We start from the raw sequence: 17,114 nt of genomic DNA, 5'->3' as shown, positions 1-17,114 counted from the left end.
TTATTTTTCTGATAGCTCCATTTATTTCCTGAAAATAAATAAGCACCTTCATACCTTCCCTCACTTCCCAAGTTGAGGCAACTATGCAACTCAGTATTAAGTTTACTCTAAAATCCCTGAAAATTTGGTTTTAAACATTGAACACAAGAAACCCCAGAAGCTCAGAACGTACCTTTCACTTTTCAGATATGATCCATTACAACATGAACATATGCTTTTTCTTTCCCTCAGGGGTTCTTCTGAATAGTCCCTTTGCCTAAGTTCTAGAAATCAGAATGGATCCCAAGAAGACAAACAATATAATACAAAGTGATGGAAATATAATTACTAGCATTCATTTGCTAAAGCTATAATTTTCTTTTATATTTCTGCAGCTGCTTTAACTTTGATCGTTTCAGTGCTTTCTCCTAGTATATCCTCTGCATGATGATTTGTCCAAGCTCTGATAAACATTCCCTATTTAATTGATACAGTTGTTTCTATCTTAGGGGTTTTTAACAATGTATGGACATTTTCTTCTTAAGTTGCACTTTAAAAGTACATGTATATAGAAGAAGAATAAAGAAGGGGAGAAAGGTATCTGCATAATACCTGATCAAGTGCTTGCTCAGAAAAATTCAGTGGCTTGATCCATTTTTGGTGTGCAGAGGACTTAACTTTCCCCCCTTTTTCTCCACTCTTTTGGCCTCTTTATTTTGAGTTTAAAATGACATTTTTAATTTTTAAAATATAATATAGTTTTACTTTATTAGTGTTTGATTTACTACAGTTTTTCCTTGCTTTATGATAATCATTCATCTTTGATAGCAAAAAAACCTGTAAGTACAAATAAACATAATTACTGTTTCAATTATTTTATTATTTTCTGCTATTTCTTGCTAAGGTTTTGATTGTTTGGTTGTTTTAACTTAGCTTTCATTAGTGTCTGTTCAAATCAATACTGATTGATTTCTTGTGAGGACAGTTTCTATGGTCCTCACATCAGATATTTATTTTATATCTGCTGTGAGATACTAATTTTATTACAATAAATGCTTCTGCTATGTAGTAGAACGTAGTCAGTTTACATGGAATAGTTACGATGCATGAAGTTGAAGAATGCATCAGTGCCAATATGATATCTCTATCCAAAAGAAGGCTCCTTCAAGAAAAGTAATAAAAGATTTGACAGCCTATTGGATTTTTATGACGGGGAAAAATGGAAGAGAGAGAGAAAAAAAATCAGGCTTATTAACCTGGAGTAAAAACTCCTAGCTGTCAAAGGATAATCCTGAGATGCTTGCCATGTCTTAATTAAACACAACATGGGCTGATAAAATGCAGAGAACCTACCTAAACTCCCTGCTGTACAGTGAATTTCTGCCTAGACATCGAAGACTATTTTGAATTCTCTGCAGCTTGCAACTCGTACTGAACAGTTGTCAGATTTCTGCATAATGCATTTCAGCCAAGATTTGAGAAGTAAGAGGCTCATTTGTAAATATTTTGCAGGAGATGCTTTCCTGACAAGAATGAAATGATAAGTGGTAATCTTTGCTTTTATAGTGTTTTATTATAAACTATATCAAAACATACTTTTAGGAAAAAAGATGATACATAGGCTGATCATTAGTATTTTCATTTTTTAAAAAATCCAAACTTGATGCTACATATTAGTGTTATGTAATTAACATTCTAATCTCGTTACCAGAAAGTACTGTTATTTTGATGCAAGCTTTATTCTTCCCCAACATTTGATGGGGAATATATTTGTAAGAAATATGACTCGACTCTTTTGTATTTTGACAATCACTGGGTATTACAGTATAGTACCATGAGGTTTTGTTTCTTTGCTAGTAAGAATGTAGAAAGAAAGCTTGGTAAAAACCTGCAGCCACTCAGGTACTTAACTTAGATCACAATCCATTCTTTGCTTGATAACCTTTTGCCTTATTATACAATATGTTCTATTTCTACACTTTATTCCAATTCTATGGTAAGTATAACACTACACATAAATCCATTTTTAGTCACATAAATTTTTAAATAAGTTTTGTGATGGATTTGAGATTTTTTTCATTTAAGACTGCCATGTGAAGAAACAGGACAAGAAATGACTGTGACGAGAACCTTGTATAGCTGTGTGCATTTCAAAGTACTACATGCGATCTACAGACAACAAATATGCAGCAAGTACACTTGTTTTTTTGAAGTAAGGCTCACTTCAAAAAATGTTTCTTCCAAAAGAGGCTACTGGAATATTCAGTTAAGTATGTGATCTCTGAATAATTCCTACAAACAATAGTGCATGCAAAGGTTAATATTCATAGGTGTGCACGAGATACCTGAAAATACTTCACAAATACTTATGGCAAATGCTATAAAGCCCAAGAAGCTAATTAAAGACTTTATCTCAATAGGAAAGTAAGATTCACTGTTGTTCTGATTTTTGCTACCCATGAATTTGAGGGCAATCCAATCAAACTGATGGAGTTGAACGTTACAAAAGGAAAAGACTACTGTAGGCTTCAATTTACATAAATTCGGGTAATTTACTTCCGAGTTTGTCTTCCCGTTTTAATGTTGTTCAGTAATGCATATGCAATAAGAACATACTTTCTTTACATTCTTTATGTGCTTCTTGGTGGTCTAAACTGTGTATATTTCAAAACACAAAAGTACCAATCTTCCACATAGTAGTCATTGCAAGGTAACAAGTTATACAAAGACAATGCCTATTAACACAATCTCAAGCATAACTATCATTTAAATGCATAAATATGAAGGGAGGAAATGTGTAATACCCCACACTGAGAACAAAAGTATGGTATGTATGGTCTGCACATTTCTTGACCACAAAGGCAGGTTTCAGGAACTGCATTCCTCTGCTACATAGGAGTATATTTTAGAAATATTCTAGTGTTTAAAAACTTCTTAGTCTGTAGTAATCTATGATATCAGATATAAACTCTGATTTATGGACATCACATAAACTCCTCTTTGGAATACTATTTTAAAATCAGAACATGCAGTCCTGTATCAACTGGAGTGCCAAAACGTAACTGATTTTCTTGAAAGAAAGATTTTGTTTGATTTTAACAGTTTATTTGGCATATAGTTAGAATCATAGAATCATAGAATCATTAAGGTTGGAAAAGACCTCTAAGATCATCGTGTCCAACCATCAACCGAACACTACCATGCCCACTACACCATGTCCCTAAGCGTCTCATCTACACGTCTTTTAAATACTTCCAGGGATGGTGACTCAACCACTTCCCTGGGCAGCCTGTTCCAAGGCCTGACCACTCTTTCAGTAAAGAAATTTCTCCTAATGTCCAGTCTAAACCTCCTTTGGCGCAACTTGAGGCCATTTCCTCTCGTCCTATCGCTGGTTACTTAGCAGAAGAGACCAACACCCACCTCGCTACAACCTCCTTTCAGGTAGTTGTAGAGCACAATGAGGTCTCCCCTCAGCCTCCTCTTCTCCAGACTAAACAACCCCAGTTCTCTCAGCCGCTCCTCATAAGACTTGTTCTCCAGGCCCTTCAGCAGCTTCGTTGCCCTTCTCTGGACACGCTCCAACACCTCAATGTCACACGTTTGTTTCATTAATCGTCAAGTATGCTAGCTAAAGACTAACACCATCTCATGCTGGCATTTGATTACATAAAGTTGATAGTTACTCTTCATCGTTTTGCTTTTGCAGGAAGCAATCAAGAAAACAAGTCTAAAAACTTTCATTCACATTCCTTAAAATGTATTGGGAGCAAGGCCAAAACTTGTTTAGGTTTCCCATTTAACTTCTGAAGACCTGAAAACTAAGTATAAATTTGAACCTGTCCGGTAGCATGTAAGACATCTTCATGCTTTGAAGGCTGCTGTTCTTCAGCAGTCATCTTTGTTTCAATGATTATCTGTAGGGCACTTGACAGGGATTTGCTGTTTGCTCACCTGTGCACACAGTTTCTCTGTAGTTCAAACTACTAAATTTCATTAAGAAAAATTAAATACACCTTAAGGACATTCCTGATTTACTTTACAGTATCTGCAATGGCTGGATATCCCAGAGAAACTACACAAAGTATTAAAAGCAAGGATGATGATTGCTGTCTGTCACCGTAGGGTAAAAGGATACACTTTCTCTGAATGCTATGTTACTCTGAAAAGGTTTGGGAATCCCTTCCCCCAAAATGAAGTTAAAAACCAGAGATTAATGGACTCAAACCATACTTGCAGTATATTCAACTATTTAAAAAATACTCCCCCATGCAGCAACAATGCCAAATACAAAACTGGCTATATTCCATATGCAAGTCCCAAAGAAATGTATTTGTATTCTCGGGTGACCCTCTCAGCTGCATTTGTATTGTAAATGCATTTACAAACCCAATCCCAGGCCAAAACCCCATTGTTCTAGCTTCCAGAAGCTATCACTATCTATCACATGTTGAATTTAATGATTGTGCCAATCCATTTATCCACACAGAAAACAAGCATAACAATTCTGAGTGGGGTTTTCATGAGTATGTAAGTGATTGAAAAAATCAATGGGACTTGTTCTCTTAAGTTACTTAAGACCAGATATTAATGGTATTTATGTGTCTGGAGATCAAAACAGACACCCCATGGGACTTTCGTAACACCTACCTCCCACTGAAATCTCATCCTCTTACCTTGCTTATATGGGCTATTAGAAAGTTTAATTAATGAGTGAAGTGCTTTGTAGAGCGTTTCGTGATCCTTAGGAAAGATGCACGTAGTCTGAAAGCATTTTTATTCAGTCCTCTGGAATGATAAGTCAAGGACTTAGGAATGCTAGTGATTAATATATCAGGAAATGAAATAGAGCCTGGTAACGCTTTTCCTGCAAGCATTCCAACAGTCCTTGCATTATAGAAACAAGTATTATTTCCTCTATTCTCCTTCCTAAAAGCATAAGCATTTTAAATAATATTTTTGGACAAGCAGTAACAGAAAACATAATATTTAGATTTCTTCAGATATTTCGCATCAACTTCTATCATGCCCATTATGTTGGATTCTAATATTCACATGAAATTCTGCAGATAAGAATCATTAAATAAAACTACAAACATTAATTATAATATGGAAGCATAGCAAGTTAGAATATAGTCCATACGATGAGACATAATGCCATGAATAGATATATTATCCACACAGAGTTTGGAATTCATGGCTGAAACATCCAGTCCAAAATACAAAAATGCCTAATGATAATATGTAGATTCCATAGTCACATACTTAAAAAACGTATGTCAGTGGAGGCAATTAATTTCATAGCTAGTGAAAAGATACAGGGAAGATAAAACCACAAGTTAAGGCTGGAGTATTACTACCTGATGCAAACCATGTTAAAATTCTTCAAGTAAAATAGAATAATTGTCTTAAAGTTGAAAGGTTCCCATGATTTAAAATAGTAACAAATGTCGAAAGGTGAAAAAACTTAAGTATTTTTAAAGATGTGTATCAGAGCAGGATTTATCTTCAAACACTCCTTTATTGGTTCTTCAAAAAACAGTTTAAATTATAGCATGTATTCTAGATAGTTAAATTTCCTTGCTCATTTAAGAAAGTATGTCAATTTATAGGCTGCAGGTAATTAGACTGCCTTAAAATTTGTACTATCAGCATTAGTGCACAACGTACTCTGAGTGCGAGATAGATAACTGTCCTGCTGTGGGACAGAGTAATTCTCCTTTCCAGCTTTGATAAATAAGTACTTTGGTACAGTCCTCCTCACAATATATAAACATTACATAGGGACTCCTTGTGAAATTGCGGTTCAGTTAAGGGACATTGGATGTTTTTAGAATTCTACCTCTTAATGTGGGAATGACACATGATATTTCAGGAGGAAATTTCCAAGGTAGTTTGAAAGAAAAAAAAAAAAGACGTTATCTGGCCTTCATGATAATACAAAGCCAAGTGTGCATTAATGGAAGCAATAGGTTTTTTTACAGTGTAGGAGGTCCTTTTACACAAGTTACAATCTGCTTATTTGCATTTAATTATATAAAAATCTTGTACTTAACAAAATGTGATCCTTCAAAAATGGCAAGTCTTTCAGGCATTTGATAAAGTAGTACACAAAGTAAAATTATTTTGGCCAACTTCATCTATGGTGTAGCTGTTAATGAATTAATTTGACACATTATATGCAAGCCAAACCAGTTCTGGTTCAGATGTAAAAGACTTACCAAAGGGCAACAGCCTGTTCAATTCAACAAAAATCATTTAAAGTTACAGAGTAAAATGAGTATATGTACTTACATGCTTTATGTATTGAATTTACATAAGACTACTAGTCAAACTCAGAACAAAGGTACATTCTGGTTAACTCCTTCCTCTCTGACAAAACTCACTTAAACATTTTTACTTTTTTCCATTTGAGTCTTATGGAACAGTATATGTGCTCAAGTTTTGTGTAGTAAGGAAGCCCAATTTTTGTCTCATGGTGCGCATACACACATTTACTTCAGAATGAAATGTGCATCCCAGGGCAGAATGTAAATATAAGTCTCTTGAGGATATGATTTTGGTGAATCAACAGGCCATTTGATGTATTCCTTTGCCCTACAACAGGATCAAATATACAGCATTTTCCTTTTTGAACAAGTAAATGAATGACTATGTTTCTTCATTTAGACTAACTAAGCCTTACTCTTTTCATCCTCAAGCCTTTGCTGCCCTTAGACATACATTTTGTGCAAATAAGATGTAATATTTGGGATAAAAAAATGGTTTAAAAAAATCTGAAGTTTAATAAGTCTTAGCCAGACCTTCAAATACAGCAAGGTAAAAATTTTGATTTCTCCCTGTAAGTCAGAAAGGGTAGCAATAATTTCAATGACTAAAAGTTATGCAAATGCTCCCATGCACAGAGGCAAGAGTTCTGAAAACGAAGTAGGGATGAAGAATGAATTCAGAGAGGGCTAAAAGGTGACTTTGTTCTAGCTTCCCTGATTCTCACTTTTTTGTTAATGATACCAAAAATAAATACATGTAGTTTTACCAAACCACAGTGGTTGGCACGTGATTAACTCTTGATTCTGTAGATGTCTACTGTACAACTGGTATGACTTAAACAAAAAAGTAATCAATTTTCTGCAACTATCAAAACTGAATAGTGATGTGGTAGTACAATTGTATTATAGCCTTCCTGTAATCTAGTGTAATGTATGAATTCTCCGTAACATTTCATGCATAGTCATTTACAAACAGCATTAAATTTAGAACAGAATTAAATATAGAATATAGGGGACAGGTTTATTCTGTTACTTTGAGAGCATTCCCCTCCCCCTTAATGCTACAGCCAACAACCCGATTTTAAGAGTCTGAATTGCTCTTTAATATTAGGGTGGCTTTCTGAAACAGACTTGTGATTGATTATCTATTAAGCCTGCATACTGTACCCCTCAACCCTATCCCATTCTGGAACCTCCAGTTCCGTATGTGTAGAACAGGTTTTCTATATGGTCTTAACTTGTAGACAAAGAATAGAATAGTACTGTTTTTTTCCAAGTCCTGAAACCACTGTGATTTTAATAAAAGGTCTATTTATTCTTAATTCTGATATCATCCTGGACACCTCAGGAAAGGTTCAATATGAACAGAAAAACAGCATTACCATTTCAGTGGACATCTTGATAAAAGAACAGGCTATAAAGTAGATTGGCAGGTACATAATTTAAAAATTAGTTTTATTTACAGCTTCAGATAGCAGCATTTGATCAGCTTTTTGAAAGAACGTGTTTTCACAGTTGTCTAGCAAAACACTGAAGTTTTGTTGATAAAATATTAAAATAAAAAGAAATCCAAATGGACTGTGAAATTTCTTGTTTCAGAAAAAAATTGGGTTTAGAGTCCTTATAAGATGATTTTCTGTATGACAAAGTTAAACTTTTGGAGAGATGCTTGAAACTATATTGCCACCTGCTGTTTCAAGCAAAAATCAGGAGACAGGTCTGGTTAGCTAGATTTTTTTAAATTCTGCAAATACAATAGAAGTCTATTAACTTGAGAAATCCATTGTGAAGCAGGGGATGAAATATAAATTTTAAAATCGCGAAGAATGCTTTAGTGCCCACTCTCCCTTTCTTTTGCTTGGCCATGATTGGTCCAGAAAAAAAGAGATGAGTAAATGAGAAGGAAATTACCAGTGAAAACTGCGAAGCTAGTCATGCCCTGCTCATCATAAAATAACATTCTCTTGCAGCTCTTATCACATTGTGACCAGATACATGCAGCTGGGATGAAATCAGGGATACAAGATTCATGAAAGTGAAGAGCCGCTTATTACAGACACAATTCTTTGATAGATTGTGGATACTGCGAGCTGACTTGGAAGAAGAAAATGCTTGTCTTCTGTATCTCCTCTAGCAAAGAGGTGATTGTCTACAGGAAACTAGGATTTAGTCTCTCTATGGTAATGCTGCATTTCAATGAATTAAGTTTTGGGAGAAGTAGGATGGTGAAAGAAATAGAGTATTGTTAAGGGCTTTTTAACACCTTTGAGTGTTTTGAGGGAACTAACAGAACATAAGTTAATTGGTATATAAACACTGTTAAATTAATTAGAAGGGATTATGAATACCAACAGAGACCCCACAAAAAAAAAAAAGATTAAAAGATGTACACTGAAAGGTTAGAAATATGAATACTAACTCAAGTTAACTCAAAACACTAGTACTCCATTAAATAAAAAAAAAAAAAGAAATTGCATTAATTAAAAGGTATAGCCTAAAGCAGTATTTCTGGGACCAGGTTAGTAATAAAAGAAAATAAAAAGTTGCTGTGTGGAACACTACAAAAATTGCTATTCTTGGACAGTAGATAAGGAGACACGTGGTGCCTGTTTGAAATGTTTTCACCCAAATTAAACAGACAATGCCCTTCCTGATGTATAAGAACCTGATTTTGATGTTGTGGTGGGAAAGCATTGTTCAACAGACTTTGATAAGCATTTCGTTTTGTCTCACTTTTATCAAATTTTCATTCCTGGACTTAATGATGATCCGACAATATATCAGCTAGCCAAACTGATGTTCAGAGGTTATTCTTGATAACATCCCAGGGGGATTCAAAGAGTAAGAGATTCAGAGATATTGATATAAGGCAGCCAAAAATGGCAGCAGTTGTCAACAACATATCTTGTATGTTCTGTGCTTCACAGGACTTCATCTGTGGTGCATTACTGAGAAAAACTCCAGGTTTTCTTTTCTTTTCCTCCCTTGTTCTAGTCCCTGACGGCTAACATGTTAATGTTATATACAGACAAACAAAGCAGTTCAGATAGTATGGCAGAGAACAGATTTTGTGTACACATTAAACTCAGCCTCATTTTCTGTTTCTCTATTATTGCTTATTTGTTTTCTTTGTAGTCTCAAAAGGGCAAAACTTCTATTACTGTTGGCTTAGCAAGCATTACAGGATCTACCCCTATATATATGGTACCCCTGGCCAGACAAAATTAACTACGTCTAGAAGCAACATTATTCAAGACAAGTCTTAAGGTCTTAACGTCCTTTGAAATGAAGGATTTCAGTAAGCATTTGGCTTTAAGTGTAAGCTTAAATGCCATCTTGAATAGTAAAAGATCTAAACGGGCTCTGAAGCATTTTGTTGAATCTGACCATACTCTTTAACACAGCCAAATCCTCCTTACATAAGGCAAAGATGTTTTTCCTAAAAATGAGGTAAAAGGTAGATTCATTTAATTTTCATGTTTACATATCCCATTATTCAAGAAGCTATACCTACAAAACAATAGACTGGACGGTGCTTAATATTCAGCTCCTAAAACACTTCTCACGAACATCACAAATGGACCATGAACACCCACCACCATCCAGAAGACAGTCTGGGAAACCCACCAAAAACAGCGACAATCGCAAAGGGCTGGATTGCAAAGTTCAACAGAACTGTCATGCAGAAACCACTTTGGTAGCCCAAAGCAAAGCAAGCCCCAAAGAATCTACTGAATAGAACTACCCGTTAAAGACAGCAGAAGTTCAGGACGAAAAACGTCCTACGAGGAGACGGCCCTCACCCGGCGCCCGGGCAGAGGGCGCCCGGGGAGGTTCGTTGCTGGGGTCTCCGCACCCTCCACTCCCGCCGCACCAGCCCGGACAGCGGGCGCTGCTGCCAGGCAGGCGGTCCCGGCCGACCCTTCCTCTCCTCAGCTACTTTCCGCTCTCCATCGCTCCTCTCCTGACGAGATTCGGAGGCCGCCGCTCCCCCCGCAGCGCCAGGACCCCCGGCGGGCGGGTGAGGCCCCTCACGGGCGCGAGCAGACCGCCCGCCTGCCGCCGCCAGCCGCTTCTTCCCCATCTTGGGCCACACGCCCCTTTTCCCTAGCTTGTTTGCTTTGTCAAAACACACCAGGAAAAAAAGAAAGAAAGAAAAAAAGGAAGGAAGGGAAAAAAGGAAGGAAGGGGAAAAAGGAAGGAAGGGGAAAAAGGAAGGAAGGGGAAAAAGGAAGGAAGGGGAAAAAAGGAAGGAAGGGGAAAAAAGGAAGAAGAGAGGAAAGGAAGAAATAGAGGAAAGAAAGAGAGGAAAAAGGCGAGCGAGAAGTAGCCACCCTGCCGGGAAAAGCCGCCGCTCCGGAGGCAGCTGCCGGTTCGGACGCCGCAGAGCGGGCCCCCGCCCTTCCCCCACCACTGCGGCGCGCCCATCTTCTCTCTCTCCCCACTCGACCTCTCCCCCCGCCGGTCCCTCTTTCCCCTCCTCCCTCCGCAGCCGCTGGAGCGCCGGGGATAATCCCCCTGTAATTGCTTTGCACCCTCGGCGAGGCCGGTGGCAGCAGCCGGGGGATTTGTGCTAAATCTCCTGGGCGTGGGACTCCATTCCCCACAACGCCTCGCTGCGGCGAACCCCGCAGTGTGCAAGGAGCCCATTGGCAAAGCGGCCGCTCCGCGGGAAGCCTATCGCTTCCCGGCTCCTTGAGCGGGGCCGGCAACCGCTGTTCACAGAGAACGGGCCAGCGATGCGCGGCGCTCCCGTGCGTCTCCTCAGCCTCCGCCGCCCCGGTCGCAGCCGGGCAGAGCCATGAATCTGGGGTAAGGAGGGAGGGGAGGAAGGGACTCGCTGGGCTGGCAGCGAGAGCCACTCCCTCCGGCTGGGACGCGGCCCTGTCCGGGCAGGGACGGCCCCAGCCCCTCATGGCCCGGGAACCTGCCCGGCTGTCCCCTGCGCAGCGGGCCGGTGCCGCGGCTCTGAGGGGAATCCCGCGGCGCGCCAGCGTTAAGGCGCTGGTAACGCCGAGCGGCCGAGGCGCTGGTAACGGGAGCGATCTCCGTGACGAAGCCAGGGGTTAACAGACCCTTCTCTTGGGAGGGCCTCGGAAGGGGGCTGGAAAGCGGCTTAGGGGGGTGAGGTATTCAAAACACCCTGTTTCAGCGGTGTGAGAGGACCGCCTGTACCATCCTTTAGGGTGGCCGAGGCGTACGGCTTTCGGACCCAGCCGGTCCGTTCCCTCAAGCCGGGGAAGCCCCCCATCGCGCCGGCAAGGGGCGGGGGGGAACGGCGCCCGTGTGCCCGCTACTGGGGGACCGCGCCAGAACCCGAACCCCTCCCGCGGCCCCGCCGCCCGCGTTCATTGCATCCTGCCTCACCGCCTCCCGCCGACACAAAGCGTCTGCAAAGAAGAATAGGTGCTAGGCCCGGCTTAGCTGCCGTATGCCACTTGAACGTCTGGAATTACAGCTTCGGGCACTTCTGTGCTGCTGTGTTAACTAGAAACTTGCTTGCGAGCTTTAGATGTGTTCGGTTTTTGTTGTTTTGTTTTGTTTTTTTTTTGTTTTTTTAAGATAAGCGTTATTTTGAACATAGATTTTCATATTAGATTTCTCAAATTAATGCATGGAAGAAAGAAAACTGTTTGGGTACTTTACACTCTTACACCTAAACACTGCCAACTTTTTTTCTTTTTTTAAATCCTTATAATAACATTTGTTCCACTTTAAAATGTGGACTGTTTTGCATGGAAGCACAATTAAAGACTGTTTTCAGAATACAGCCCCTCTTCATGATCAGTGCTGGCATTCAGGGAGACTTGTTTAGCATTTTTTGTAGCACACAGTTCATATTGTTGGATTATTAAGTCCTTGAGGGAGGAGTACTGTTACGTGTAACAACATAGAGTGGCACCTTCAGCATGAAGATTTACTTTGTAACATGCAAATCCAAATTTTCCAGTATCAATAATAAAAATATACCCTTTTCAAGACCTGTTGATTTCTTTGTATTAAGTAACTTCTCACAAAGGTGGAAAGCTTGGGGTGTGAAAGACCATCTGGACCAACAGTAAATACAGTGTTATAATTAAGTACAATTGTCCTTGTTATTAATGTAAAAATCTTACCATTATCAGATTACTTAATATTTCAGATTCCCCCCCCTCTCTCTCTCATTTTGCAGAGATGGACTGAAGCTTGAAACTGAAGTGTTGGATGGAAAGCCTAGGCTAATTTTAGCTTCTTCTGGTATTTATTTTAATCATTTATCTCAAGTAATCTTTAAAGCTTTTTGAAGTTTAACTTAAGATCCAAGCAATATGAAGCACAGCTCTATTGAAATATTTTTCAAATTAGGAAGAATATTTGTGCATTGTTATTTACACATCTTCTTACCCGCCACCTTGTCACTGGTCTAGGTTGATACTGAACTTCTGAGTGGTCTGTCCACTGGTGAACAGCTGGCAAATAGTCTTGACTCTTTACAGCTTGTCTCTCCATTCATAAAAAAAGTGAAGTACTATTATATATTGACTGACATAACTTGAGAATTTCTGTAACTTTATAGGACCTTACTTACCGAGGAGAGACACCTAATAACTCTCTGCTTAATTTACACAGAATTACATCATTACAGTCACATTTCTGACTTTAAAGCACCTTTGGCTGTTGACATTTATAATTTTCAGTAAGCAGTTTATTTAGGCCAGATCTCATTACTACCATCTGAGGTCGACTTTTCCAGTATATGTTCATAATTAAGCTTTAATAAATTCTATTTTTGTGATTTGTTAGACATGTTTCTATACAAGCACAAGTCCACTTTTCCTAGCTGTTCTACGTAGCAGTCAGGATACAGAAATTCTCCGTTTAATGCCCGCTAAATTATATTTCATTTTCTGCATTTACCAGACAGCTGTCTAATGAGGCATTATGGGATATTTTGAGTCAGTAAAGAATACCTGTCTACTGGAAACAAAACCTTGCAACACCTCTAAAACAGCAGTGCTACAGCTTTCACTTTTTCCAACTATCGGTAACATCATCAGCTGGATAGGGGCAGTGTACATTCCAGAGTGCTCTAAGATAAAGCATTACCTTTGACTTTGAACTAGCCTTGCACAAGCAGTCGTCTTCAGGAAATACAAAGAAATTGACACACTTCTGAATTTCAGTTTTCTGCACTGTCAAATACTGCTCTTAGGGGCTAAAGTAGGATTATTCTGTAGTACCTTAAGCTGCTACTTGAGATAGTTGTTTCTCTTTTACACAGAAAAAAAACAAAGAAAATAACCCATAAGCAGCACTTTGGAGTTCCCCATTATGTATCTCCCCACTATGATGGCAAAGACCCTATTTATGTTTCATTCTCCTTTTGACAGAAGTTGGGTTTGCATAGCATGTAGAATCCCAACTTATTTAATTTCTGAATAGCCAGAAATAAGTCAAAAAGGACTTTTACCTACTCAGATAAGTGTTGAATGCTTGAGAACCCAGTGATAAAGACGGCTGCAGAACACCCTTACTACTGACACATTATCAAGATGGTTCAGGATTTAATGCCTGTCTCTATAAGACAACAATTTGGCATACTCCGGAGTTTTAAAATGTTCATCTACCTTGGAAACTATTAATAGTGTAGTTTTGCAGACTTCAAGAACAGTGTTTCCCAATGTCTTTAATTGGTAATGCAAAAAAAAAAGTATAGGTGCAAAATGTGCAACAACCAGTGCCAGAACAATAATTGCACAGTGCAGCTGAAGAAGCCTTATTTCCAACAGATGTATTCCACTAAAATATCATCCCTATTATTTTCTCCCCCTTTTCCATTAGCCATATATGCAGGATTTCTTGTGAGTACAACATTCCCTCTATTAATCAATATTATGATATTCTCTATTAATAAGTATTATATTAAACATAGTACTTCATATTATTTCTGAGACCACTACATCTCTGTGCATCCTCTAGGATTTGCGTGAAAAGACTGAAGAGTATTTCAGGGCATAGGTAAGGGGCACAATAAGGGATAGTGTGATTATGCAAGTATTGTTTCTTTAGGCTGTCAGTGATGGAGACAGATAACATCATGTAGTAAGATGGGGTTGGATGGAGGGACTATCCTGGAAGGATGTGACACACAAGCAAACTGAAAAATCACAAAAAACAAAGAATTAAAAATAAGCCATTACCACAGGGCTCTCTGAGAAACAGAATGAATAGGAGGGGAGGATCAGAGTCTCACAATAATTTTAGTAGATCTGCATAAAACTGGAAATAGTTACTGAAATATATCTATCTAATTTTTTTTTCCAACATTTGAAGTGTGTATACTGACATCCAAAAAAACCCAAAAAGTAAAATAATATAATTGGGGCAAATGTTATGGGGAAAGTACTTTCCCCCTGCCTTACAAAAATCAAATGAATGTAACAGTGTATTAATTTCTCAAGATTGTTTTTCAGGATGAAGTTGTTATTAAATACTTCTCTCATATGTTTGCATTTGTTTCCCAAAAGATAAATCAAAGCCTGCAATGAAGGTAAGTGGAAAAATGACTTTTTTGGTTAAAGCACACAAATTAACTAGTTAATTTGTTAACACAGAAATTTGAACTGTCTAAATACTTCTAATCAATGATGTTTATGAAAGATAAATATGATTTTCTCAGGTTCCTAATAGCTGTTAAAAAGGATGAATTAAAAGTTCTATGACTACTTTTACCTTTGCAAAATGCTTTAGTTTACTTTGCCAAGAAGTTACAGCAGCACAGGGAATCATCTAAATCAGAATTTTCAGAGACCTTAAAGGGGTTCTGGTAAAATAGGGATCTGAAGTGCATTTAAGTTCCAAATTAGTCTTATAGGTTGTCTTTCTCTGAGTAAACTGGAATGCAGTGGGTTGGGGAAGGAAAGAAAGCAGAAAAACGTCTCCATACATAGGAGATAATTACAAGTGTACATGAAGGACCTTGAAAAGGATAAAACTTCAGTACAGAATGGAAAAATCAAGATTGAAATAATACTGGCTGTATGATGAAAACATATACGTGTTTGAAGCCGGGCTTCAGAAACACCAAGGAAAAGCAGAATTAATGTTTATTAATTCTTTTAAATGTTATGCTACAGAGAGTTATTTTTCATATTGCCATTTTTAAATATTCGAATTTAGGTGCTGAATTCTCTTCCAAGGTATTCCTAGTACTTATGAAGATATTTCAATATTCATTTATACTGAGTTAGTTTCTATTGATGTAACAGAGAAGAATGACACTTATTTTACTTGTTGCTTCAATCTTGTTTTCGTTTGTTACTCATGCAAATTTATTTCCTTATTTAACATATGGTGAAATCTTACTGCTTTAACAGATGGGAAATAAAGCCAGAGCACCTAAACAGGCATTGAGAATAAGGCATACTGGGCATGTTCTGAGGTCAACACAAAATGCTTGTATGAAGCAGGAAAACTTATCAAAACCAAGGAGTGAATCAAGCTTATCAATGACAAAAGGTGAAAAACTGCAAGTTACTAAACACTCCTCAAATGAAGCTGCAACTAAAGATTGCTCTTTGATTTTCCAAAGAGATAGCACAAACGGAGAGAATGCAGAGAATCCTAATATTGTTAAAAAAAGTAAACAGAAACCTCAAAACCCATGTGTATCAGCTGAAGACCTAAGAAGTTTGGTGTGCTTAACACAAGAACAGCTTCAACAGATTTTGATAACTGTAAGAGAAGGAACTAGAAGCATCTCTGAGACTCATAATGAAAAGCAAGAGGAAATGGGTAAGATACCGATAGTTGAATAAGTTAGTTCCATGGAAACAGAGCAAAATGTGAAAGCTTAACTTCGAGTTCATAACATAAGTTTATTTGCAGGTTGCAGAGATACTACTCTTATGTTTAATGGTCTCAGACAAAATACTGTTTGCTGTTATGGATGTGAAATTGCCTGTTACTGTTAGGAACCAACCATTTGATAATTTTAACAGTAAAAATTAAGGATTGCTTCATAGTATTCCATAGTGGATAATATTCCAGTACTTTGAAGAGCAGAACAGCTAGCAATTCTGTCAATATTTCATGCAAAAAAGGAACCATTTTACATTGAGGGGAAAACCATAGCAGAACTGCACTGTACCATTACCATTAGGAGTTTGAAAAAAAGCAATACCTCAAAGAGATAGGCCTTTCTGGTTTTGTGAAGAGTTCAGGTCTTGCTATGTGTTTCAAGAGCAGTAGTGCCATTTTCCTCTGGCCTGAAGATGTACATGTATCTGTTTGCCTAACTGATATTACTGTTGAATAGTATGGGTTTTTTTCAATTCTTCTACTCAGAAGCATAAGAACTATTGGGTATCTTCTTGTATTACATCCTTAATCCTGTGTCTGGACCTACGGAGGTGGTTTGCTCTTTGCCACCAAGAACAAGACACACTGCAATTAAGTAATTAAGAGTCCCAAAGTCTGAGCTCTTAGCCAAGAATAGTGTTTACTGTAAGTCTAGCATTCTAAAAATACCCTGTGATGTTGTAACTTACGTGCCTTAACCATACAAGTAGGGCTGAAAACAGTTTCATTAAATAGTGGGGAATTTGCAAATTTCTGCTGTTCTTAAAGTATTTACTCAATGCTGAAGAAAGTTTAGTGGTCATATATATGTTTATATATATTTATATTCTACCACAGCTACTAATGAGGCATCAGAGGAAAACATTATAGTGTTGCTCCAAAAAGCTTGTGAAGTTTCATCTGTTCCAGATGAAGCTAACTCTGATTCAAGCAGGAAACAAGAAGCATATCTGCAGCCAGGACAGAAAGTTATGTACGTAGATCTGTGTTATTGTCTACAAAAATTGTATCTCCAATAAAGATTCA

At 38.1% G+C, this 17,114-nt stretch overlaps 1 protein-coding gene across 3 annotated transcripts in view; it reads left to right on the top strand.

Moving 5' to 3' along the window:
* Positions 1–10,901: 10,901 nt before the first annotated feature.
* The window catches only part of CCDC66 (coiled-coil domain containing 66), a 34,375-nt gene continuing 28,162 nt past the window's right edge, over positions 10,902–17,114 (top strand). Inside the window, exons 1-5 of one of the 3 annotated variants that reach the window (XM_075159066.1) lie at positions 10,902–11,060; positions 12,421–12,485; positions 14,756–14,778; positions 15,605–16,022; positions 16,926–17,061. In XM_075159066.1, the coding sequence (XP_075015167.1) occupies positions 11,050–11,060; positions 12,421–12,485; positions 14,756–14,778; positions 15,605–16,022; positions 16,926–17,061 (653 nt within the window). In that variant the 5' untranslated portion in view covers positions 10,902–11,049. The remainder of the gene's footprint in view (positions 11,061–12,420; positions 12,486–14,755; positions 14,779–15,604; positions 16,023–16,925; positions 17,062–17,114) is intronic. The other 2 variants (XM_075159063.1, XM_075159065.1) reach the window with 2 other exon arrangements.

The sequence above is a fragment of the Calonectris borealis genome, chromosome 10 (genome assembly GCF_964195595.1).
Source record: "Calonectris borealis chromosome 10, bCalBor7.hap1.2, whole genome shotgun sequence".
Classification (NCBI taxonomy): domain Eukaryota; kingdom Metazoa; phylum Chordata; class Aves; order Procellariiformes; family Procellariidae; genus Calonectris; species Calonectris borealis.
The sequence above is the reverse complement of the archived record's forward strand: the minus strand, read 5'-3'. Positions and strand labels throughout refer to the sequence as shown.